Source organism: Pelodiscus sinensis, chromosome 3 (assembly GCF_052426305.1).
Source record: "Pelodiscus sinensis isolate ZL-2025 chromosome 3, ASM5242630v1, whole genome shotgun sequence".
NCBI lineage: Eukaryota > Metazoa > Chordata > Testudines > Trionychidae > Pelodiscus > Pelodiscus sinensis.
In genome coordinates, this window is record NC_143054.1 from 90,449,580 (window position 1) to 90,476,672 (window position 27,093).

At 38.7% G+C, this 27,093-nt stretch overlaps 1 protein-coding gene across 4 annotated transcripts in view; it reads left to right on the plus strand.

The window, feature by feature from the left end:
- NKAIN2 (sodium/potassium transporting ATPase interacting 2) overlaps window positions 1-27,093 on the plus strand; it is a 748,339-nt gene that overhangs the window by 237,805 nt on the left and 483,441 nt on the right. The window contains exon 1 of one of the 4 annotated variants that reach the window (XM_075924075.2): window positions 10,086-10,725. The exons of the other annotated variants lie outside the window; for them this stretch is intronic. Coding sequence (XP_075780190.1) covers window positions 10,717-10,725 — 9 coding nt within the window. The 5' untranslated portion in view covers window positions 10,086-10,716. Of the gene's footprint in view, window positions 1-10,085; window positions 10,726-27,093 lie in introns of those variants that run through there. 4 annotated transcript variants of the gene reach the window in all.

A 27,093-nucleotide genomic window follows, 5' to 3' on the forward strand; every position in this document is an offset into this window, starting at 1 on the left:
TTTTAGATTGCCACTGATTAAATTGCAACCTGTTTTTCCTCCCACAGATTTTCCCTAGGTTTAACAGAGTCTTAGCTTTAATTTAAATACTCAATCTGGAACCAACTTGCCAGTCTCAGGAAAAACTTGTAGACTCTGAAAAGTGTACATATCCACTAGAAAGCAATCACTTCAATTAATCACGTAAGTTAAAATTAACATTATTACCTAGCATTATTCTGATACTGCTGTAAAAACAGTAGTCTCTACTAAAAAAAGACAGTATTTGCTAATAATTAAATTACCATTCTAGCTATAGGGGAAAGTTGTGGTATTTCAGGTGTTAACACAACTGATAGTGTTTAATGGAGACCACCATAAAAATGGTGTCACATCTGGTCTAATACCACAAATGGTAAAACAGCCTGGAAAGTACATTTGCATTTTTGCATCTGTTTACTTTAACATGGAATGAAACGTGATTTTATGTAAAGAAAGTTCTTTCTTCCTGTTAGTATCTGTAATTATGTAATATTTGAAAACCTCAAAGAACTACACATAAAATAAGTCTCCCAAAACCTTGGTACTGTGCATAGAGAACTCTGAAAGGGCCTTTACCACAGTCACTTGTGGGATGTGAAATTCTAAAAGGACAGAGAAAGCTGGAAGTGAGATGCTCAGGTAATAGCAGCAACTGAGGTTTTAGCTGTGAAAATGCTTTGAGAAAGGAAAATCTCCCGCTCCCAAAGATTCCGAATGGATAACAGTAGAACAGCACATAACTGCTTGAGAAGAAAGGCTTGATATAGTAGAGAAACCAAAGAATGAATAGATATATAAATGAGGAGAAAGAGAGTAAATGTCACAGGAACAGAACAGATAATAGTCTTTTGCTACCACATAAATGCTGAGGCCAGAGGGTGAAGCAGGAGACATTTCAAAACAGGCAGCATTGATCCTGTGATAACAGTCCATTACCATGATTTTATTTCCATGAAACTGATTGATACAGATGTAATCATTTTGTCTGATAGCTGTGGGTGCAATTGAATGGTATTTACTCACTGTGTGCCTGCTGCTAATATGATATGCCCACTTGGAACTCCCATTGACATCACTGCATCATTGTTAACATGCCAGGTTATAATCTGATGAGAGAACAAAAGCGGGACGCACTTGTTAGAGACAAGCACATGTTCAGAAGCACACTTCTAAAAATGCACATTCTATTTTTTTTGGAGATTCTAGCTGCAGCCAGAAATGTAATACTTTTAAAACTGTGCTATCAGCAAATCTTGGTCAAGTGTCTAGCAGTCTAATAAGCTATAAATATTGACACTACACAGGAATGTAAAACAGTGAATCTACAAGTTTATTAAGAAATGGTTGCAAATTAAAAGACATCCTCAGATGGTGTAAATCAATATATATCTATTACTTCAATCAGCTACATCAATTTATACTTCCTGAGGATTTAGCCCTAAAATTGGCAGCTGTTTTGTTATTGTCTGAAGAGTTATATAAGCTAAACATCTTCTACTAAATACAAGCCTATAATGAACAAAAATTCAATCAATGGAAAATTATGCATCAAAATTATGATATTTTATATGCATGTTAACTCAATTTAATAAATAATATACAGTGTATTAATCATCACGGCCTTCCCACCACTTTGGATGTATGCTAATTGTGGCATAAAGGAGAACAGTGGTAAGACCATACATATACCATATAAATGTGACCCAAAGACCTTTGTAGCTATATAGGTCTTCACAAAGTCATTCTATTAAAAGTAAGTTTTAATGAAGCTTAGGGACATGAGTTCCTTTTCATCTTAAAGAGATTTCATTTCCTAGTTTATTTTATTCAAGTAATTGATGGCACATTTACAAGAAAATAGACAAAGTTAAGTGTTTCGGTTAGTGCTTCTTTATCATAGAATCATAGAACCATAGAGCTGGAAGAGACCTCAGAAGGTCATCTAGGCAGGACCAATCCCAACTAAATCAAACTTTAAAATGGTTTTATACTCTAAAGAAGCTTTCCTACCTTCTTCTTAAAGGATTACATAAGAGAAAAATACAGGCAGTCCCCGACTTACGCGGATCCGACTTATGTCGGATCCGCACTTACGAACGGGGCTTTCTCTCCCCGGAGCTCACAGGCAGCGGTCAGCCACCTCGACCTCCAGGGCGAGAAAAGCTGCTCCCGGTGCCCCTGGTCTACTGGGGACCATCTCCAGCAGACCAGGGGCACTGCGAGCAAAGCCTCAGAAGCGCGGGACCCCGCCGTGGCTGCGGATTTGCTCCCGGTGCCCCTGGTCTGCTGGGGACCATCTCCAGCAGACCAGGGGCACCGGGAGCAAAGCGGGTCCCGCGCCAGAGCAAAGCCTCAGAGGCGAGGCACCCCGCCGCTGCGGCTTTGCTCCCCGTGTCCCTGGTCTGCTATGGGGGGGCGCAGCTAGTGTGCCCCCCCCCCCAGCAGACCAGGCTTTTGTTGTGGACCCTGGGGCAGAGCAGCTGGGGCGCTGCCGGTTGGTCCCGCAGCGCCGCTCTGGGCACTACTGGACCAACCCGGCAGCACCCCAGCTGCTCTGCCCCAGGCGTCCTGATTCAGCCGCTGCTGGTCAGTTTCAGCAGCGGCTGAATCAGGACGCCTGGGGCAGAGCAGCTGGGGTGCTGCTGGGTAGGTCCAGTAGCGCCGAGGAGCGGCGCTACTGGAGCAACCCAGCAGCACCCCAGTTGCTCTGCCCCATGCGTCCCCAAGTCAGCCGTTGCTGAAACTGACCAGCGCTGACTACAGGAAGCCCGAGGCACAGTTGCTCTGCCCCGGGCTTCCTGGAATCAGCAGCTGATCAGTTTCAGCAGCAGCTGACTTGGGGTTCTTAAATTTAATCTGTATGTAAGTCAGAACTGGCGGTCAGTTTCAGCAACAGCTTAATCTGGACGCCAGTTCCGACTTACATACAGATTCAACTTAAGAACAAACCTACAGTCCCTATCTTGTACGTAACCCGGGGACTGCCTGTATAGGGAAGCTGTGTGGTGTGCACAGGTCAGGGATTCTGGAACTCATGGTTTCTAATCTTAGTTTTGCTTTTGACTCTTTGGATTAAATACTAAACTATTTTACAGCAGCGTAACCAGGAGGATTTCTGTTGATGTCCATAGGTATAATCTTAGCCCCAGTGAGGCCAATGATGAAAGTTTAAACTTAGCATAAATGAAGAGAATCATATTCACTGTGTTGCCTTAAGAAATCTTCTACCTTGTCTTGGCCTGATTCCTGGCCGCTTCTATACATTTTGTTTAGCTATGACCTCTGCAAAGAGGGTTACATGACAATGAAAGGTACAAGGCCACAGGGAATCAGGCCTCCTGTGTGTTATTTTCTCATGTGTAAAATGGGAATAATATTTAGCAGCTATACTGGGGCGTTATACATGATAAAGGAAAGTGTATGAGTGATATTAATTAAAGAAGAGGTGAATAGTTTTATTTAGCAGTTTCATTCTCTGGAGGATATACAGAGGGGAATTTAATGTAAGCATATACATTAATTTAAAGTTAGTCTCCTTCAAACCAATGGATGGATGCCAAACTCTACCTGCTTGACAGGTCACAAAATGTATTGCACTTTCACAAAAGAAAGTGATAGTTAAATCACAGCCTAGAGTTTGAACCACTCTGCTTGGTATGTTTTGGTGTTAGTATATTATAGAAAGTTAAAGGCATTGCTAGTATTCAATGTGTAAATTTATTAGTGATGGAAATAAAAGACTAACAGCATTGACTTGAGCATAGTGCAAGTATTCTCTTCTCAAGCTTCTCCACTCATATGCTCGATGAAAGCGTGGCTGCATAATTCCAGTGAAGTCAGTGGAATAATGCTTGCTTACTGAAGAGTTGTATTTGGCCTAATTGTATAGATATATCACTCCTTTAACACATTTTCCCCCAGCCCTATAATGTACACCATATACCATGGGAGAAAAAAATATAAACAGAAGCTCTTTTGTAATCACAATTTATTAATGGGTGATAACACCATTTACAATAAAACTCCAATAGTCCGGCATCCAATAGTCCGGCACTCCTGATAGTCCAGCATCAAAATGGCAAGAGCCTAGTGAGTGAGTTTCGGCAAAAAATGAATCACAAGGTAACAGCGGCAGCAGCTGAACTGAGCAAAAAGGGTAAAAAAGGCTTAAAAAACCTAAAACATTACAGTATACTGTATACAGTATGTACAATAAAAAGGGTTCAGAACACTTTATATACAGTATATAATGTATACAGTATGTATATAACTATCTTATAGTACCTCCTGATAGTCTGGCATATTTAATAATCCGGCACCACCTAGGTCCCATAGGTTCCGGATTATCGGAAGTCTACTGTAGTTGCAAAATAACATCTGTTTAGAGCAGATATTGGAAAATATACTTTGTTCCTGAAAAAAAAAAAGTAAATTGGTGATATATCACAGTCCATCTAGCGAACAGTCATATAGGGATTAGTTTGTGTGATTTTCAAATAGGGATAGAGGACAGTAGTAAAATACCTTGGGCTGATCTACAGATATAATCTACAGGGATTTTTTTAAAAAAAAGACTTGGCAATCAGAACATTAAGAAAGCCACTAAATAACTGTACTGGGTAATTATTTTTATGAATCTCAGAAAGAAGTCCTTTCTGACAGGGATTTTAACAGTGTCTGGAGATTTTCTGTTCAATTTGGTGTGGAATTTTAATAAGGGCACTAGTCAGAAACTCACATTTCCACTGTGATGGTATCAATGACTATCCAAGACGAACTATTGATTGAAAATTTTCCAACCTTTTTTTTTCAATTTCCCCTTTCCAATAACAGGAATATTATTCAAGTGCTAAAGCAGACTCACTATAAGTGACTTTTGCAGTTACCTAATATCTCAGCTTATTTGCAAGGCTATCCTATGTGAAAACCATTGCCTCTTATACATATTTAGGAAGATGTGCACACATGTGGACTACGAAAAAGTGAACTCATAGGCCATGGGTATACTAGGAAACTATTTCAAAATTATTAAATTCAACATAAGAATTCTTAATTTAACAAATTCGAACTAACGTGTCCACACCATTGGGAAGCCTCAAAATTAGTCCAAGGCAGGCAACAGAACAAGAAGTAAGGGTCTCAAGTTGCAGTGGGAGCAATCTAGATTGGATATTAGGAAAAACTATTTCAGTAGGAGGGTGGCAAAGCACTGGAATGGGTTACATAAGGAAGTGGTAGAATCTCCATCCTTAGAGGTTTTCAAGGTTTAACAAAGCCCTTGCTGGAATGATTTCATAGAATCATAGAACACTAGAACTGGAAGGAACCTCGAGAGGTCATTGAGTCCAGTCCCTTGCCCTCATGGCAGGACCAAGCACCGTCTAGACCATCCCTGATAGGTGTCTATCTAACCTGTTCTTAAATATCTTCAGAAATGGACATTCCCCAACTTCTCTGGGCAATTGATTCCAGTGTTTAACCACCCGGACAATTAGGAAGTTTTTCCTAATGTCCAACCTAAACCTCCCTTGCTGTATTTTAAGCCCATTGCTTCTTGTCCTAAGTTGGTTCTATTTTGACCAGAGGATTGGACTATATGACCTCCTGAAGTCTCTTTCAACCCTACTCTTTTAGGGTATGTCTACACTACCCTCCTAGTTCAAACTAGGAGGGTAATGTAGGCATACCGCACTTGCAAATGAAGCCCGGGATTTGAATTTTCCGGGCTTCATTTGCATAAGCGGGGAGCCGCCATTTTTAAAACCCCGCTGGTTCGAACCCCATGCAGCGCGGCTACACGGGGCACGAACTAGGTAGTTCGAACTAGGCTTCCTAGTTCGAACTACTGTTACTCCTCATTTCACGAGGAGTAACGGTAGTTCGAACTAGGAAGCCTAATTCGAACTACCTAGTTCGTGCCCCGTGTAGCCGCGCTGCACGGGGTCCGAACCAGCGGGGTTTTAAAAATGGTGGCTCCCCGCTTATGCAAATGAAGCCCGGGAAATTCAAATCCCGGGCTTCATTTGCAAGTGCGGTATGCCTACATTACCCCGCTAGTTCGAACTAGCGGGGTAGTGTAGACATACCCTTAGTGATATTATGATTCTAAGTCTAAAATCTAGATTGTGAGTTATGATTTTATTTGATATGTAATCATTTGTTTCCATTACTTCCACTTAAATTTCTGTACTTTGTTAAATAAACTTACTAGTCACATGCAAGGCATTATTTTTAGGTCTCTGGGCTATCAGACTTTCACAAGAAATCCTCATGAAGAACATCATTCTGTAGCTCTGACCCACAGAAATCTAAGGAAAGCAGAAGCTGCTGAATATGTTGTATCATACAACAGTTGGTTTTATGCTGTGGTAACACATTTCTAGGCTACCATTTTTCAAAAACAGAGAAGTAGGTAACTAATTATAATTGTATGATATCAAAAGAACTTCATAGGTGTAGTTCTTAAATTTCTGTTCTTCAGGTGAATGGACAGGTATTGAAGACAGATTTTGTAATAAGCAAACTACTAGTATGTACCAATCACATCATTGATTTAGAAGGGCAATTCTGGAAATTAAATTGTCCATGTGGATGGAGAGGATACTATTTATTGAAGTAACTGATATCTCTGCTTGAGCATTGTTCAATGTGCATCTGAGAATAATTACTTTATATGATTCTTTATTAATAATACAGTAAGTAGCACATTTAAGTATTGGAATGCATGTCTCAATAATGTACAGACAGTATGTAATTTATTTTATCTCTGGTTAAAAACAGCAACCTTTGTAATGGTTCTCTTATGCACCAAGGCGTCTCTCTGTCTTTGGATATTGCACTTTGCCCTCAGCAGCATACCGGGAAAGACTAACTAATGGTTGTGTCTGTCAGTGAGCTGTTTATATTTGTGCATATGCAAGTATAGTATTGCTGTGCTTCTATGCCCAGGTATTGTTTTATTCTGGTCTCAATTACATACATCTCCAATTTTAAAGCATTATTATGAACTGTCAATACAATATTTATTATTTTACTTTAAAGAGGTTAACATAGACTCCAAAGGTGGGATCCAAATGGAATGTAGGGAGTGTGAGGCCTCAATCGAATGCCTGTGGGGTCACCAAATAGCAGTCTAACGTTTTGCACCACTGTGCTGCAAAGCTAATTAGGAAAAATGCATATGGTACCTCTCAAACAGAGGCTACCTCTGTTGCCCCATTAGCATCAGCTAAGTAGTAGCCAACTGCTGACCGGTCAGCTCCTAACATAAATCGTCCTGTTCTTGTCACACCCCTTTTTTCTAAGCAGTTAGCTTCTAAGCCTGCTGCTGACTTGGCGTCACCCCTCTCCCCCCTCCCCTCCCTCGCCCTGTTTTTGCCACTTTGTCTGGTTCCTACCATTTGTTCCTAATTCTTCATCCTGATACTAGTAATTGACTTTGGCTTTGACTCCTGGAGTGGCTTCTATATATGATTCCAGTTTGACTCTTGGAATTACTTTGGTCGCTGACTCATTGGCATGACTCCTGACCCTGACTGTGCTCTGGGTTTTGACCATTAGGTTAGATAGCCCATATACAGGGAGAGTCAATGGAATTGCCAGGCATGTGGCAAGTTGGAAAGATGTGGTGCTTTGGGGGGAAGAGGAAGAGTGGGGAGTGGGGATTTTGTAACTCAGAGTGGTGTAGCACACAGGGACTTAGGTGCCCGAGTCTGAAGTTTACATGCCTAAATTGTTTTGTGGCTTAAACCTCAAATAACTAATGGAAGAAGCATGAATTCCTAAGAGAAAATCTCTAACTAGAACCATAGGTGCTGGAGCTAAGGATGCTGCAACACCCAGGGCTTAAACAGAATAACAACAGAAATATGAAAGGATTTCTGTCTTCAGCACCCCCCACTGTAACACATAGTGGAAATTTGTGTGAACTAATATATATAGCGAGAGCGTGTGAGAGTGAAATGTGACATTAAACCATGAGTTTGCCTTATGTTTGAAAATCTGGTAAGAAATATGGTGTTATTGAATAAATAGGTTAGCTGAACTGAACAGTGCCCAGCTCTTCTGTATAAAGAAATATGAAGTATATGTCACTTTCGGGTGGAAAAATAGGTAGTATTTAGGCAGAATGAAAAAAAAGTACGGTAGCAAACTTTATTTGCTGAATGGCAAAGAAAGATCACAAAGGTATCAGAGGTTTTCATAGTCAGGTATGTAATTGCTGATCTGACTAAAATATGACACAATAAAAAAATTGTAGTATATCCTGGTCAAAAAGATAATGGAAACTCTGAAATTTTTCAGCAATACTTTTTTCCCATATCTATGCCCAATGTAATCTTTTCTATGCTTCTGTGTCATATTATACCGTAAAGAAGAGTTGTATGAATTTTGTTTATTTATTTTAAGATGCTCTGCATACAAATAATGTAGGCCTTATAGGTGGTGCTATTCAACAATACAAGTTGAAAGTAAATGTTAGCTTATTGGTTTAAAATATTTTCAAAATTAAAACTAAGGTGACCTAAGTCCATCACTCTTTGGTTCTAGAGTGGGCACAAGTAAAGAATGTTCACAATTGAAGAAAAAAAGTGCATGGTCCAGATAAGATCCAAAAATTCAACATAGATATGGTTCATACAGTTGCTTGCACAGCAAGCAAACTCGAACTAAAGGAACTGCAAGATATTTTTCATATGATTCTTTTGCTGGCAACCATGCACATGATACTTAAAAGATAAAATTTGTCTCTACTCCTCAGTACATTAGAGAGCCAATTGCTTTTCTCTTGCTGTCTGTGTATGAATTCCTAATGCACCATCATCACAGTAACTGAGCACAATATAAAAATTAGTAGAACCATTAGAGTGCTGTCTTATTTGACTCTAGGCTGTGCCTAGAGAGGCTTATCCTTCTTCAGGATCTGTTTTTGGATGGTTATTACAAACTAACAGGTGAGGTCAGTCATTGACCAGACAAAGTAATTTTGTGTAAATTACACTTATAGGAAAGTTCAAGAAATTAAATATATGTAATAGAATTTTTTAATAATGTGCTTGAAAACGGAAGAAAAAGAACAGTTTTAAATGTGTAGAATTTCAACTTCAAACATTATTTATTTTATTGAATAATTACCATACATAGTAAATTGGAATCAGAAACTGGTAAAGCTTCCATTACTCTTTCCATTACTAATTTGAATTATTTTGTGATTTAACAGTGAAAAATTTCTTGATACTAAAATGACAGTTGAATAGATGACTTGATTTTAATTTTGTTAGGAAATACTTTTTATGAACTCTAATCATAACAGTCATGACTTTTTTTCTGATGATAAACAAAATAAATTATTTCAATCTTTCACCCAGCATATTCTGGTATAAACAGTAATGCGTTCAGCTAATTGAAATGGCAGGACTATTTATGCAAAATTTGGCATCTGAAGTTAATAGTGAAATATGACTTTATTTTGCAAAAACAAATTGACAAACAAACTCTTCAAAATATATAATAGATAGATACAGTCAGCCATTCAACAATCTTCTTTTCGGAATAAATTCTCACACTGAGGTGAGTCTTGTTTTTTGCTATCACGGTGATCAACCCATTTTAGCTTGATCTTTCCTAGCAGGGATCCCACAGCTATGGACTCTCCATCAAAAATGCTCTGTTCATGTTCTTAGTATTTGTTTTATTGTAGTACTCCAGAACACCATTGTGTTAGGCAGCATGCATATGCACAGAATAAGAGCCATCCTCCCCTGAATTTACAATTCAAATATACAAGACAGACAAAAGGCATGCAGCACATGTAACATACAAGAAGCATGAACAGTGTGGTGAGTTTGCTTGCAAATTTCATGTTATATGCAAAATACCTTTGCTGATTTGTTTCTTTTTTTAAAGTGAATATTGTGATGGGCTTATCTGAAAACAGAGACAAGAAAGGTAGAACAAGCCTGTGACCAGGTGTCTACCCCACACCTGAACAAGGGTTTAATAAAATCTGTGAGCTCAGTTAACCTCCAGGTGCAACACAGTGGGTGATGTCAGATTTCATTTATTATTAAACCCAGCTGGGTCTTGTTTATAAGAGGAGGTCTATGAGAAGAGGTTAATTAGGGAGTTCCTGCTCATTGAGATGGGCTTGGGGACAGGGAACAGAAGAAAGCCCCAGAGATGGAAAGAATTTCTGAGATGAGCCTGGGAAAGAGGGCAGGACTGAGAGACAGGGAAAGAGTTGGGAGGAAATGTGGAGGAGCCAGAGGTTTGAACCTGAAGACAGGCTGCAATGAGCATAGACTGGAGGGAAACAGCACATGGTGGGGCTTGGAGGAAGGAAGTGGCCCATGGAAACAGAAGTGTACCCAGGAGTAGAACTAGCTGCTTAATACAAGGGCCCTGTGCTGGAATGCAGAGAAGAGGATGGGAGTGGATTTCCCTCCTAGCCCTAAGAAGTGGTTGTACAAGTCTGATGTAAGGACTACTGATTCTAAAGGAGGGGTAGAAGGATCTCTTGTATTGGGACACTTTTGGACTTCTACATATACTCTTCTTTCCCCAGAAGAGGTGGGATTAAACTGTGATTGACCAGAGGGCCAAGTAGCAAAAAGGGAGCCATCACAGGGCCAGAGCAACTGTTGGTGGGAGTGATGAGTGGAAAAACCTACTATTTCACACGAGCTACAAGGGAGCATGCAAGTGGTGAGTCCCTTCTTCCATACGGAGCCACTACAGGGAGGGGTTGAGGGAAAAAAGGTAGAAAGCTTGTCAGCTGAAGAAGCCCTCTCAGTGGGAGTTTTCTCAGAAAGGTGCTGTGAGAAATGGAGGTAGGTTGTATCATATTGCTTTCTCCTTTGCTATTCTCAGATGAACATGTACAAAAGCATTTTTTAAACTTTCTGATAGGGATGGAACTCAAGTCAGGACACTACCCCAGATGACCATTCTGATTATCCTATCTGTTGCACAGGCACTGTTTGGGCCTCAAGTGATTGCATGAAGTAAAAGCAACTGTTCAGCGATTGCAAGACTAAATGCTTGCTTACAGCAGCCACTGTATCCTGCCTTGTAGTCACTTGCTTGCCTCATATTCAGAGTTGTAGAATACAACTCAGCTTGTACTCAGAGGGGATAATCTCTGTGCCAATATGGAAGGCAAGGCAAGAAACTTGCATTCCTGCACAAGTTCATCTGCAGTAATATCAGTTCTCTGGGCAGCAGCGTGACTGCGTGTTCCTTCCCTTTGCTAGGCAGAAGGATGCCACAAAGGGTACTGTGGACTCCATCTCTGTACATGCTGACCCCTGGAACCATCATGCCAGGAGCAGCAATGACACCCTCCCACACTGAAGAAAGTCTGTCTAGTGCTGTTCTGCAAAGCCCCCTGCATAGGAATTAAAGCTATAACATAGCCCAAAGTGTGTCCATGCTAACATCTGAGTTGCTACAAACCATAGCCCTTTGGAGAAAATAAAACTAGATTAAAGCTGCTCAAGCTGCACTGAGTTAAAGTGTACACAGATGAATGAGAGACATTAGGGACATTGCACTAAGGCCCAGCATGCATTACTCATAATTAGGAAAGTGCGCATGAGAGAATAGAATGCTAATCACAAAAACCTGAAGCACCGAGCCTGATATGCATGTCAGTGATGGACAACTACTGTGCTGAAGTACCTAGGGGACAGTCCTCTAAAAAGCTACCAATAAAACAATCTTTGAAATGATGCTACTATCAACCTGTGGAGGAAGAGTATTGCGGGCTCCATGTCCCCACTGCATTCCTGTGGAACTCCCAAGTCTAAAGACTGGTTGGATCTTTTTTGTAGCATTAATCTAAAGGAAGTAGGCCTCTTACAGATGCTCTGACATCCATTCAAACACTCTTGCCAAAAATAGGATTTAAAAAATGAGGTAGTAATACATTGGGATCCTTCTTCAGGAAAGCATTAATTGCTTCCTCTTTGAATTGAGAAAAGAATTTGTATTTGTTTATAAACCATTGAATAAGGAAGGAAGGAACCCCTTGAGGTGCAATCATCTTTGTTCCAGGGCAGTCTGAGTAACAAAATCTGGGATAAAAGAAAAAAACATAAACTCAACCTCCATTAGCAACTTGCTAACTATCTTCTTTTACTTACCAACAAGTCTGAATCAGTCCATAATAGAGATTGGGAGAGATTTTATGATAAGACTATAAAGATTATAAAGTGATAAAACTGTAAACCTTCAGGGCTGCTGGGTAGTCAAATGAGGAGATTTGAAATTGAGATGGTTTAATGAAGCTTTGTTGGACTGAAAGAAAACAGGCACTAAGCAGATCAGACCGCCTGTTTGGGGTTTTCAGTTGGTGAAATCTTGAGGCTAATAGTAATAGACTGTAAATGAAAAATAACTGTTTTATTATGTATAGATCTCATAATGCCAGGGGGAAAATGTCATGTCACTGTAGAGTTTATCCACTTTCCCCTTCTGTCTCGGACAGCCTAGTCATTCATGTATATGTAACATGAGTGAGTTCCAGTTACTTTTGAGTATTTTAATATTTGCATTTTCTGGTTCTAGAATGTGTAGAGATGTATCTTTAATGTTTTTGTAAGTTTTGTATTTTAATGTTTTTTTCTTTGTTTTGGTAGTCAAGAAATGAGGGAAGCTTTGAGCAAATGGAACAAAATAGAAAGTCTGTGCTTTTAAACATCTAACTTCTTACAAGCTCAATAAAGCAGGCCTAAGGCCCAGTCCTGCAAGCAGACTCACACAAGCAAACTTCAGTGCTTATGTGGTATCCTAATGACTTCAATGAACCTTTCTAAAGCCACAAAGGCACAGAGCTATTTTGATTTTAAAAGCCATCTTCTCTCCTCTCTGCTTCTTTCTTAAGGGTCTGTTTTCCCCTTGAAAATGTTGAGAATAAAGGGTAAGAGGAGTTCTATTCAACACTGAAATGTTTTTTGTTCCAACTTCTCTCTTCTCCCACAATAGGTCTTTGTTTTGGCAACCTGGGTCTTTTTAGATAACTAGGAAAATGGCATTGTCTAGGCTGGGTTATTGCCATTTATATTCCAGTGACTAGAGGAAATGGTTGATTCAATAACTGTAGAACTGCCATCTCATCTACAGACAACATATGCCATTTGCACATTTAGCTCCATGTTCATTGCTTAAATTCATAGCCAAATTATCCTTGTAACTGAGATCAAGTATAAAGAACCTTGTGTTGCTGTCACATCATTGTATAAGCCTGTTAACATTTGTCCATTGGTGACTCATCCTTTGTGTTTGTGAAAATAGGCATTCTCTCCCTTTCTCCTTCCCTTACATCTTGCTTTTTCTGTTGTTTGTTTCCATCTCTTGGTGTTAATGACCCCTGGTCTCCTATGCTTGTGTATTTCTATATAATTCTCAGTGTTAAAGGGGCTTAGGTACAAACAACTAAAGGATAAATCCCACCACCCTTCCTGTGGTATTCAGAATTTCTTTTGTTTTCTCTGAGCTTGCTTTTGAAGTCCAAATGTAGCTCTCTGAGAGACACTGTTGCATTGCCATCTTTTAGAGTTTTAATTGGTATTATACCTCCTTGACCTACAGAACAGGGGGTCATTTTCCAAAGCAGGAAAATTATGTACTTCTAGTTCTGCAGCAACATCACACTTTTGAGCCTATCCTTTAAATGAGTTCTGTAGAAAGTACTTTTGAATTACAATATATTGAACTAATAGTGTCCACATTAGTGTGTTATTTCTATGCCACTGTTAACACAGTAGTTCAAATCCCATAATTAAAGTCAGTGTAGTACAATATTCATCTCCTATTTAGATCGAAACCATTTCACCTCCTTTCTGAAATACTGTAATTGGAGAAATTATATTTGCTCTATTTTTATGAGTTAAAATACAGCTTTGGGCATAGTAAGAAAATTAGAGATAAAATAAAAAAAGACTTAAAGATAAAGGCAAAGATAAGTCAAACCACCCAACATAATATTTAGGGAACGTCAAGCAAATTCTTTGTGTGTGGTGGCAGGGAGATAGTTGTTTTTTGAGAGTGTAGAGGAAATTCATGCTGGTCAGCACTTCCCTCACCCTTCCAGTTCTGTTTAATGGGAAGCAGAAAGGAAAAGTATTGGCTAAATGCACCAGTTCTTGGTGGATGTAGGTAGATAGAGAAGACTTACTGGTACTTTAAACTCTACATGGAGAGTGGTGTCAGTGAGAGAACAAACTAAACACTAGAATCTCTCTTTAAAAGAGTTTTAATAAGAAAAATGCTCTATTTGAAATGAGCGTGTATTATGATTTCAGTAAGAAAATTTGGCTCGGGGGAGGAGAGAGTGAAAAGTGACTGTAGGCAGCACATCTTTAATACTGAGGATGGCTGCCTGAAAACATAAACTTCTCACATCCACATACATTGTATCAGGACATGTTTTTCAAAGTCCTGCTGAAAGCCTACTGATCAATAATATTTTGTGGTTTTTGTTCCCCTAAAGTCCAACTTGCTGTGTTCAGTTAATTAACTGAGAATCTCAACTTCAATTAAATAAAAAAAGCAATTTCTGGCCCTCATGATTGTGAAGAAAAGCATGAAAACATAACCCCCAAGGAATCTACTACCAGAGGGCATATATATATTCTTTTTAAAAGCATGATATTTTATAATCTTGTCCTTTTTTAGGCCAATTTAATGATTCTTGAGACCTGAGTCATGATTTTTTTTTTTACACAAAAAATGTTTGGGATTGACAATACTACTTTCCACACTCCCATCACCTTCCTGAATCAGAGGAGGAGGTCAGCTTTCCAGACTATCTCCACAAGGAAGAATGCCAAGTACCTACTTCTGTTTCTATTTCTCAGAAAAACAGGGCTCCTGGCCTTGGGCTTGCAGGCTTGAGAGAGTTGGCCACTGGCACAAAAGCCAACAAACTCCACCTTCCAACTGGCCAGCAGTGAGTCATTTGCACTGGTGTTTGTGTATAAGTGCAACCCTGGAAGACTATGTTATCCTTGCGTAATTTTAATCAGGTAACGAAGGCTAAAAATAACCACCCTGTTTGTGAAAGGAGAGGCAAGGTGGGAAAGATACAGACTCCCACACAGTAAGAAAAAAAAATAAAGGTAGAATTCACTGAATAACAATTGAATTTGAGATGTTGGGAAATTAGTATTCGCTTCAGCGAGAGAAGGAGAAAAGCCCAAAAGTAACTCCAGATTTTACTTGCATATACAACTGCTTCTCCTCCCACACGCTGAGCACTAATAGCTGAAGCACATCCCGACCAGAATTCTCAGACACACATAGGGGTCAGACAGTTCCCTGGAGCTCTCTCCTATTGCAAACCATTAAGTGAACAGAAGAAATACCACAAAGAACAGAGCTATAGTTCATCCAGTAAACACATTATGTCTCCTGTTGAGACGGCATCTTCCTGTACCAGCTCAGAAACACTTTGAGCTGGAAAATGGTTTGTGTCTGCAGAAATTAAATACTTGTGAAAAACACATAGACATTTGGCAGATACCAGGCTGGTGGTGTAAGTTTAACATAAACAAAAAACACTGGGCAATGAATCTGTATGACTCTTTTTCATTTTGCTATGTTTTGCCTAATTTTGAACCTATTCAAATACCATCGCTGGAAAAGTGCTGCTGCACTAAATATTGGCTGTCAAAACAGGAGAGGAGGCAGGCAGGGGAAAAAAAATCAATGAAACATGGGACACAGTAAAAAAAAACAAATGTAGAGCTGTTGTGGAAAAAGAGGAGGAGAACAGTCTAATAAAATAGTGTTGTCTTTTTTCTTGACATGAATGTAACCTCTTCTGAGTGGTAGCAGATGTCTGGGGCCTTGCAGATTTCATTTCCCGTGAAGGAGACATCAGTGATACAGCCTGTAACTTGTTTCGTTTATACATGCAGCATAGTGCTGAAACGTATGTGGTCAAACAGCATGCAATGCACTTTGTTTTTCCCAGGAATCTCAGCAAAGCGCCAATGCTGGGTTCTCAGGCAGTAACTCTGCTTAAAGAATTTTGATTCAAGTCAGAGAAAACTCCTCCCACTCATGCAGCTCCTTCTATCCAGAACATTGTATATCATAAGATTGCTTTCACAATTAAAAACTTGCTGGCATGCTAAGAATATGGAAGACTGGGTAACAAGATGACCTGGTGATGCCTAGATAGTAACAATTGTTATAGCACAATATATACTGTCTGTTTACTTGCATGAAGATTTTTGGTTTGAGTATGTGGTTTCTTTCCTCACTAATATTTCAGATGTTACTCTAAAGATTAGGGTTGCCAATTTTTGAATCCCACAAAACCAAATCCTCTTGCTCCGCCCACCATCCTATCCCTTCTCAGGCTCTGGTCTCATACTCCACTCTCCTCCCCCAATATTCAATCTCCTCCACCCTCATTCCCTTTCATGGGGCTTGAGTTAGGGGGAAGGAGGGGATGAAGGCGCTAGCTGGTGGTTCATTCTCCAGGACAGGACTGGGAATGAGGGGTTTGGAGAGCAGCAAAGGGAATCAGAGCTGGAGCAGGGAGGGCCATAGAGACATACTGACCACTTCCAGGAGTCCTGCAGCTCTGCTGACTGGAGCCACGAGTCCCTTTCCAACCAGTTTCCAACTGAAAATTAGAACCTGGTAGCCCTACTTAAGATCAGTTTTTGTTTTGTTTTAGTTCAATTTACTTTTAACTTGGGGGGGGTAGGTGGATGTATGTACTCAATACTTGAACAATTAATACATTTTGAACTGACACTAGTTATTTACAAACCTATTGCCCCCCCCCCCTTCCAAAGTTTTCCATTTCTGTACAATCCAGCTCTCATAAGTTTAATTTTTTTAAGTGGTGGGGGGTTGTTTTGTACTTCAAAGGATGCTCAGGTAGTGATTACCAGTTTTTTTCTCCACAACCAAGATAGCTAGTCGCTTGATACTTTTGCCTTTCTTTTATGTCAATGACATTCTTGTGTAATAAATTGTCTCCAAGAACTGGGAATTCGATTAAAAAATACACATTTTTGTGACAAAATTGAGAATTGGCAAAAAAAAAATTAGACACAATTACTATGTGTGAGAAGCCTGTTGAAGGATAATGTGCTGTTTGTAGTTTAAGGGAATTTGTTTAAAAACCAAAAAAGTCTTTTGCCATTGATAAATTAATTTTCTTCAACAGTAGTTTCCGGAATAGAAACTTTTAGTAAAAGTACTGCATTGCCTAATGCTCCATTGATTATTTCTCCTTGAAATACAAAACCAAAACAAGAAAAATAAGGCTCTGTGCAAAGAGAATGAACACTTGAACTGCATCACGTCTGTTCAGTTCCCAGGAATATCATTGCTGATCTAGATACAAAACCATCCTCCTGTAAGGTATGAAGACTAAAAACATCATCTAAAATATTGCAAACCCACAGTCCACTTAAGGGATAGACCTGCTCTCAGCCTTTTTGCAGAGGTAAGTTGCAGAGGATCTTGTAAAATTGGCTCCTAACACTGTGATGCTGAAACTTTGAGGCTCCATCTGCCTCAGATGGGACAGGAATTCTATGCCTTCCAGTATTATTCACCTTGCATGGCAAGAAATCTCTTGCATAACATGTGGCATTATAAATCTCCACGTCTATCATTGATTTTTTTTTTTTTAGAAACACAGTGATGATCACTCCATATATCAGGCAACATGATCAAGCTCCATAAATGGTTTGTTCTATCTGTACAAGGCTTTCTGATTGTTTCATAACTCTTCAGCATCCTGTGGAGATGTATCTGATTGCATATTTGGCATTTTTACTGTATCAGCTGTGTGTCTCTGTGTTCTTTTGTGTTCTGCCTTCTCTTATCCATAATAATCAAATCACTTTCTTTCTGTTGATCTACCTACTTGGCCTTTCTTCCTTCACTCCATTTTACTTTGAAGGCTGTGTGAAATATTTACAGCAAAACTAACAGCTTTTCATTCATATTTCTTTTTAATTTCAGAAAGATGTTTCAAATCAATCAAGAATAGTACAATTTTGTGATGTTTGGGGGTGGAGGGCTGGTTCAAAAAATAGTACAATGTTTGAATGAGAATGAGCTTGTTTTTATCCTGAAGTGGTAAACCCATATAGTTCCAGATTATATTTTCAGTTTTCTTGAACTACAACAACAAAAAAACACCTACAAAGCTTAACTCAAAAATTATATTGAGAGAGTATTAAGGTCGTAAAATCATGCATTCTAAAACCGAGACTGTTTATGCATAGTCAAAGAAAATTAATTTAAATTAATACATTTCATACATAAATCACTATAACACACATAATTTGAGGATTTTTACAAACTATAAAATGGAGAGCGTTTTGATAAGACACAATGAAGGCTATGTATCAGTCTTGCTAATTAAAAAATTCTTAGCTACATTTGCAGAATGACACCTGCACTATAACAAAAAAAAATCTGTACTATAAAAGTCAGCCTCCTTTGTGCTTTACTACTAATGAAACATGGAAGTATGATGATAATTTATATGCTTACGAATAATTTTTTTTTCTTTCAATCGGTCATATGGTTGTTATGTTGGTGCAAATTTGTGGAGGTATGTGTTAAACATTTTCAGTGAATAGGACTCCAGGAGGAAGGTTGGAGGAAAAGAAAGAAATTTGTCAGGGTGTATTAAGGTCCACCAATGCAGGATAACACTTATGCATGTGAGTATTCCCGTTAATCTGTGGATTAAGCACTGGTTAACTGACAGATCCCAAAAATTAGTAGTCCAGTGAGGAACCCTTTTTAAATGGGGTATTTTCTAGTGAGGTTCCATAGAGATCAGTTTTAGTTAATAATAGATAATATTTTTATCAGTCATCTGAGGCAAATACAAAATCTGTTGATAAAATTTGTAAGAGACAAAGATTAGCAGAGTAATTAATAGGACAGGGCAACCATATAGAGTGGTCTATAAGGTGGGCCCAATAAAACAAAATGTGTTTTGTTTTGTTTTAATATAGCTAAATGCAAATATATAGATTGAGGAGCAAGGAATGGAAACCACAGCTGCTGAATATACCTCTGGGCACAGTACTGTGGAGACTAATTCTGGAATATTGTGCATCAGTCTAATGCCCACATTTTTAAAAGATGTTGAATAACTGGAAATGGTGCAGAGAAGAGCCCCAAAACATGACGTGAGGATGGGGAGGGGCACTTATAAAAGTTTTAAGCAGCTCTCTTTTGGTCTTATCTAAATGAAGATAAAGTGATGACTTTATTATTGAGTAAATTTATGGGTAGAAAATACTAAGGCCCCAGTGGAAATAGGCATGAAATTCATACTAGAAAGAAGTCACAAAATATTAACTGTGAGGGTAAATAATGAATGGAACAAACTACCCAGATATTCTCTATTAAGAGTGGATGCCATGCTAGAAGATAGACTTTGGCTTGTGATATACAGGTCAGAGGATGGCACAAGTGAGAAGATATACAGAACTAATGGTACCTCTGAGTCTAAAAACGTATCTATATCTTAGAACTCTAAACAAAGTTGCTGGACCAGACCTGCATAGTTACGAAGATTCTTGCTATAGGCCTGATCCAAAGCCCAGTGTGGTTAGTATGAGTGTTTCCTTTGGCTTCACTGGACTTTAGATATGTTTCAAATCATACAGTTCTGCTAAATAATAATGAAAGTAAAGATGGGATCATTTCAGATAGCAATTAGAGTATACGAAATAAACTATGAATGGAACAAATCAATTTTCGCTTTGCTACATATTCTAGATTTAGAAGCTACTTGCAAACTGATCCGATATTTACAGTTGATATTCTTGAGGAATAGCATTCAGCACTGGCATAGTCAGTCCACTTTTATGCATTTAACGTGTCATTATAATTTCATTTGTTTTTAGTTATTGAGCTGGCTTCTTGTACTCACACCCTTGAAACACTTCAGTGCATTGTTTGTGGAAGTGCATGTAACCTTGAGCACATTGCTTCTAGACATTCCCTTCTCTTCTGAGAATACAAAACCTACATGGTTTATAGGTCCTCTCAAAAATGAAAGCATTTTTGCTGCCTTGATGCCAAAGTAGTTGCCACTACATTGAAATAAAAGGTAAACAGTTTGAGGCAAAATCTAATTATTTATTGTTGTCTATATTTGTTGTGCTAATTGAATATTTACATTTTTCAATAACAGTGCAGAATATTCAAGTGTACACCTTTCAATGAGTAATTATTGCCACCACTTTTGGTCATAAACTCCTGTGGAGACAGACAGACAGAACAGCTAGGGAACTAATTACTTCAAATAGATTTCTTACAAGCTAACCAGTAAAAGTGTTGTCAAAATTATCACATATGAATTTATGAGGAGAATGTTGAACACTGTGTGATACTGTTCAAGCAGCTGTCCTTAGTATAGTTCAGTTTATAATAACTGGAATTTTTTTAAAGGTTATCTTAGGGAAAATTTAATAAGATGCTCTTTTTATTTTTAATTCCTAGTTAATATTTGTATAGAAAAGTAAATATTGGTGGATTTGGCATCTGAATTCCCTGCTTATCAATTTTTACTTGTTTAGATGACCCAGTCCCATAGATCCATGTGTGATGTAACTAATCAACAGTGCAACCTGTAAATGTAACAATTCAAACTAAAAATTTCCTGTTTGTGAGTATTGACTGGCAATACCTGAGCACCTGTATGCTTGTGGCACAAGAGTTGTGAACATGAGCAAATCAATTTTAGTATCAAATTCCAGCAAACCTTTGTGGAAATCATAGCCAAAACCGGTGCTTCAATTGGTGCCCAGAAAGGAATTGGAAAGTATTGCAAGCTATTAAGTACAGCTAGAGGTCCAAACTTCCAAAGGAGCTCAGGGTCGAGAGACAGAGTGCAAGGCTAAAAAGAACTCACCTGGCACATGAATAAGGACCAGATTTTCAAAAGTGCTTAGCAGCTTCTGTTGTGATACTTATTGCTGGACTTTCAAAAGAGGTCAACAGCCAACATGCTGAGTTCTTTGGGAAATTTGTCCCCAACTGTGAGAGCTTAGCTGTTCTGAACAACTTGGTCAAGAGTACTTCCTTAAGAGATATAAGTAAATGGAAAACACTCTATATGAGCTAAGTTTCCAGGTAGTGTTCAATTCCTTTGTGATTTTTCACTTGTACAGTTTTTTAACTGTATGTGGTGGAGAGATGTATTATGGTGTAGGATGCATTCACAGATCGTTATTTATTAGCAGCTTCTCCGATGACAGATAGCTGATGTACCCTGTATGTGTGTGTTAGGATGACACATCTCTTGAGAAAAATATGACTGGGGTTGAACTAAGCAAGTATCTAAAAGAATTTTAAATTGGACCTATTTTCCACGAACATTAAATACTCAGCTGACAAGTGATGACGTTCTTGAAATGCTTCAAGTTTGAAATACTTAAATAAGATTGTATGTCAAAACTGAAAGCTTTGTCTTGGTAGCAGGAAAAAGGTATTGCCTGTTTTGCTCTCCTGAAAGCTACTTTAATATCTCTTACATGAAAATTAAACATGATTGAATAGATTCTTAACATCTCAAATTTAACTTTGTAATTTAAATTGAATACTTTGTGTATTTATTTTAATAAATTGCCTATTTATGGATGTGAGAAATGCAATGTATTGTCTCTGAAACCTCAGTGGCTAATCTAATTGCTATTAATAAACTCTGAGGCTTTGTCTACACTGTAAGTTTTTGCAGCAAAAATATGCTAATGCTAGCACTACTTATGCTAATGAGTCCGTGATTAGCATATTTTCTGCAGCAAAAACTCGCAGTGTAGACAAAGTCTGAGAGTGCATCTAGACAATGGCTCTATTTCACTATCCGGAAATACTGAGATAGTGTTTTCTGTGTCTTGATAGTGTGCCCATTATTTTGAAACAACTTTTGAAATAACAGGCTTGCTATTCCAATGTCCCTGTAAATCTTGTTCCATGAGGATTATGGGACGTTGTGGAATAGCGCTCTATTTTAAAATTTGGCTCTGCATAGATAGCTTATTTCAAAATTTGGTGCTATTTCAAAATTAACTCTCAATAAACTATACAATTTGCATAACTCAGGGTTTCCAGCTGCTGCTAGTGTGGCAGCTAGAACCCTGTATCTCTTAAATCGCTGCTGGCACCACAGGGGGGTCAGCATGTTCTGGATACTTCCGAAGAGCTGGTAGTGGGAAGCTAGCACCCAGCTCCACCCCTTCTACCCAAAGCCCTGCACATTCCAGGGGTGCAGAACTAGCCTGGAGGTCTGAAAGTTCTGTCAGCCCCCTGTACTCAAATGTGGTTTTTTCATCAGATAGAGGTGTTAAAGATGTCAAACATGAGGATTCTTCAACAGGGAGCTCTCCCTAAATGGAAATTCCTGTGAGCTCCCCAAGATCTTCTAAATGAAGATTGTACATCAATGTTTACTCTGTGTTTGCTTACTAGCCTTCTCTATTGTCATTTAAGGTGACAGACTGGTATGGGGCAAGACTGATTCCTAGTCCACATGGGTACACAAAGTGGAAGGGAGCATGTGGGAAACTATTTTTCTAACTTGAACTCCCAAAATAAGGAGGAAGTCACAGTACAAGTGGCCTAGAATGGTGTGGGTGGGAGATGGCGGAGTCACTCACTGATACATGGATACTTCTAGAAACTATCTCCATGCCGAACCTCTTCATATATCCCCTACAAATAGTAGTTTAAAGATATGTCAGCCCAAGATACAACCAGTGGTAACTTGTATTTAGCAGAAGACTGTAAAAATGACTGCTTTTGATTTCTAAAGCCCATCAAACCATTCCCATTGTTGCATGTACAATCATTTAAAAATTATATACAAGATCCAGTGGTTAATTTTAGTCATGCATTGTGCTGGAAAAGAGCCCTACATTAAAAAGATATATAGATATTCAGAATTTGTCTGTGACATTATTATTGCAGGACAGTGCTAATGCATTACTTAGCCTATTCAGATTGTACTTTGTAATGATTTCATAGAATTTTTTTATGCATCTTTTCAATTCTCCTTATAAAAATAAATTGACCTATTGGCTTGCAGGAGAACAGTTTCCATCCATGCCCCTGAAAATAATACCCTTCTCTGATATCTCTGTTGTTTGTTCATGCTCAGTGCTGAATAGCATGAGAGGTTACAAAAGTCAAATAGGGAGTCTTATTTCTTATTAGAAAAATCAGACATTTGGGGGCTGAATAGGTCAGGAACTTTGTAACAGGCTACAGAAGCTTTTCATCTCAAGGTCACTGGTTCATCTACAACCGAGGCTGGTAGTAACCAAAACATACAATCTATTAGCTGGTTGGTGTCTTGAATTCAGGTAAACTGGTATTATTACCATAAACATCACTACCGGTTTCTGGCACTCTTGTTGGTAGACTCAGCAGAGAAATGTAGGGTTGAGTGGACTACGGAAGATGAGCTCCTTTGTTCAATGGAGAAGGTAAGTTGAGGTCGGTGGTGTCACACTGGTGTTGTATGGGAAATTTGATGCTGCCATGGCTTGGGCTGCCCTATTCTCTAAGGAAAGAGAAGAAATATAAATGCAGAAGGGAACAGCTTAATAGCTCAAACCTCAGGCTAGGAACATGCAAACTTCTTGGAGCCATATTTCATTCATCCTGAAATAGATGAATTGACTATAGTGCAGGTGTCTTTGTGTGGCTCTTATAAACAAGACCTTGAAAACTACAATTCTCTCTGCTCAGTGTGGACACTGAATACCCCATGACAGATTTCATAAGTAAAGAGTTTTCTCTGGTGCACTTAGTTAAATGCCTCCCCTCTCTCCCTGCATCATTATTTAATGGGCTGCACACCAGCTGGCTGCATTTTAGTGCTGCTGTGTGTGTACAGTTTGATAATCACTCTGCAGCAAACCTTCAAATGAAAGCCTCTGTATAAAAGTCAATTATTTATTTATTTATAGAAGATTTCATTCTCCAGTGCCATTCACTGGTTTAAAAAAAAAAAACAACAACAACAACTTTAGTAGCCCCTAATGCCAGCACACTTAGCAACAATCCAAATCCTTGTTGGCAGAAAGGCTCAGGATTGAACTGGCACAGAGGTGAAAGTGACCCCATGTAAATGTGTTATTCAGGTCAGATTTGGAGGCATGTTAATGGGCTGTACCTTTTCTAGGAATTGAACTGATTCCACAATGCTGTCTGTCTGGCACTTTTTCTGAGCAGTAAGAGTTAAATACTAACTTAATATAGTGTGGTGGGTGGGTGTGTGAACCCTGACAGAGTTACTTGCATGCATTCTAGACCTGAATATGATTCTAAGGGCTTGCCTAAATGAGAAGGTGTTCCAGAATAGCTATTCCTGACTAATTTCATGTCTGGGCTCTCCTAGGGTATGTCTACACTGCACAGCTATTTCAGTATCCGAAAATAGCTACCCGGCGTCTACATAAGCTGCCTGTTGTTTTGAAATAATGGGTGTGCTATTTCACCATCTCAGTAAACCTTGTTGCACGAGGGATAAGGAATGGCTCAAAATACTGCATTATTTCAAAATTTGGCGCTATGTAGATGCCCCAACTTTCAAAATAAGCTATTTTGAAATAGATTTAAATTAAGATATACAATTTGCGTTATGCAAATTGCATATCTCATTTTGAGTTTAGGGTGCTGTGTAAATGCACCCCTACTCCAGGATAAGAGTGCTTTTATTCCAAATTATCATAATCCACTTTGAGTCCATTTGCAAAATTGTTTAAGCTTACTCAGAATAAGGCACTTGTATCCTAGAATAGGTGTCCATATATGAAGTTAATCAGGAATAGTTCCACTTTAAATTCATGTCCTATTTTAGCTTTCAAGCCCTAAATTCACTCTTAAGTATAGGGTATGGCTTTATTTTTATTACTTAGGTTATTTCATAAAGAGTTATGGTTTCTTTTTCGTAAATTTGTTTTGGCATCTTGGGCATTTTTTTAAAAGTGGCACAAAGCTTTCTTGCTTATTTCCAGGCCATTGATCTGTAACACACATTATGCTTTGTTTTTGTTAGAGTTCCAGCCTTTGGTGGTGTTACTTCTCTTGGCTTTCTGCTGCCCAAATCTGTCTTATTACTTTCATGCCCTTTTCTCAGTAGAAACAATCAATAGAAAGTGTTTTTAGCAGTGTCACAGTACACTGGTTTACTGCAGCGTGGGTGCGGGATGGTATTCAGACTGTTGACCTCCAATGCACTGTGATTTCAGTTAAATAGCAAGTATCTTTGTGCTCCATTTATGTGTGTCTTCGTTGTGACTGAACATGGATAATATGCATATTTGAACTTCTGAGTAAATGCCTCTCCCAGGATATTTTATTTTATTCATTGTTACTTTAAATTCCTCTGAAAGAACAATGGTTTATATTTATAAGGCATTTCTCATCAATGTTTCTGATAACAGTACAATGCTTATGAAAGGAAGCACAAAATAAAAAATAAATAAATTGGGGAGTTGAGATGAATTTCAGATATCCCGTCACCCCAGGTATCAGTGGGAATTAATTTGATGGGAATTTTGCTTTTTACTTTATTGGGCCCAGGGAATCTCCAGTGCTTGGATATGGGAGTTTTGCCATTTCCTTTAGTGGCGCTGAGGTTTCGTTGTTTGTCCCGAATCTCAGGTCTCTGGGTATCTGTGTATGAGTATCTTAAATTTTATCATGACATGTGCCAAAAATTAAGACTGTTGGATTTCAAGATGTCCTATAGTACACGTTTCTTCATGCAAAATGACACTTGATGTTAAAAATTAGTTATATACATTAGCATTTTTAAAAAGTTAGACTATGCAGAGCTCCTAGTGAAAAGGCTGGTGAAAAGGACTTGCAGCACCAGGGACAGCTCAGTGTTATAGAGAGTGAGGAGGAACACTTGCCTGGCTGCTGGTTGTGAGCACAGAATCCTGAGGTAAGGGTGAAGATTTGGGGACTGTTAGGGTTGTGGGGAGATGAACCAGAGAAAAGAAAACAGTTTTGCTAAAAGGAACAAGGTGGCATATGACTGCTATTGTTAGGGTCCCTTGGATATAGCCAGGAGTAGTGGTTGGGCCTAGGTCTGCCCATAGGCCACTGGGGAAATGCTGGCCCACCAATGGGGATGGGGGAAAAAGGGGCAACTGCCCTGAGGCCTGGCAAGGCTGTTGGATCCCCCTGAAAAAGTGACCTACAATTGAATAGTCTCTGAACTATTTAATTGCCTAGTTTGGGCCAGAAAGGACAACAGAGGGTGAATTCATTGCCTTCAGGAAGCCTTGAGGGTATGGCCCCAAACTAGGTTTTTCTAATGTTACTCATCATTGCATATCTGACGCGAGATTTCCGTTTCTAGATTATTCAACATCTTTTGCCAGGCCTAAATTAGATTACAAAAATTAAAAAGCATGCCAAAATGCACTGTCATATGTTAATATGTGAATACAGCTTTTATCTTGTAAAGAAGATATAACGTGTCACTTCTTGAAATAAAGCCTTACAAATCCAGAGCTGGATTTTATTCTTGATAAATTAGTCTAGAACTGAGGGCTACAGTCCATTTGTAACCCATAGGAGGAAACCAACTGGTAGTTGTGGGACGTTAAGGAGGCCCCAAGGTTGAAGAGAGGCATCTCTCTACAGAAAAGAGAAGTAAAAATGTTCTAATGAAAATAACGCTGCTTCCATTTTTTACTGGCTACTGAGAATTGATTGGTCCTTCTCTGGGAGGGGGAGTTTTTAAAATAACTTTTTATTTGCTGTCTAGTGATGGATTGTTAGACTTTTCATTTAGATTCCAAAGCTTCAGTAAATCTATACTGTATAGATGTGAAGAGGTACAAGTATATCAAGGGAATAGGAATAAAACCCTAGCTAATGAGGTGGATAATTCATTGGTAAATATAGGAAATGCTTTATTGCATTTTACTACTTATTGTCAGTAGAAGCAAATAAAGGTCACCACTTGCTAATGGCACTGCAACCTCTGCCTCACTGGCATCAAAATCTTATGAAAGAAATGTTTCTGTGGAAAAAAGGCCTTTAATACAT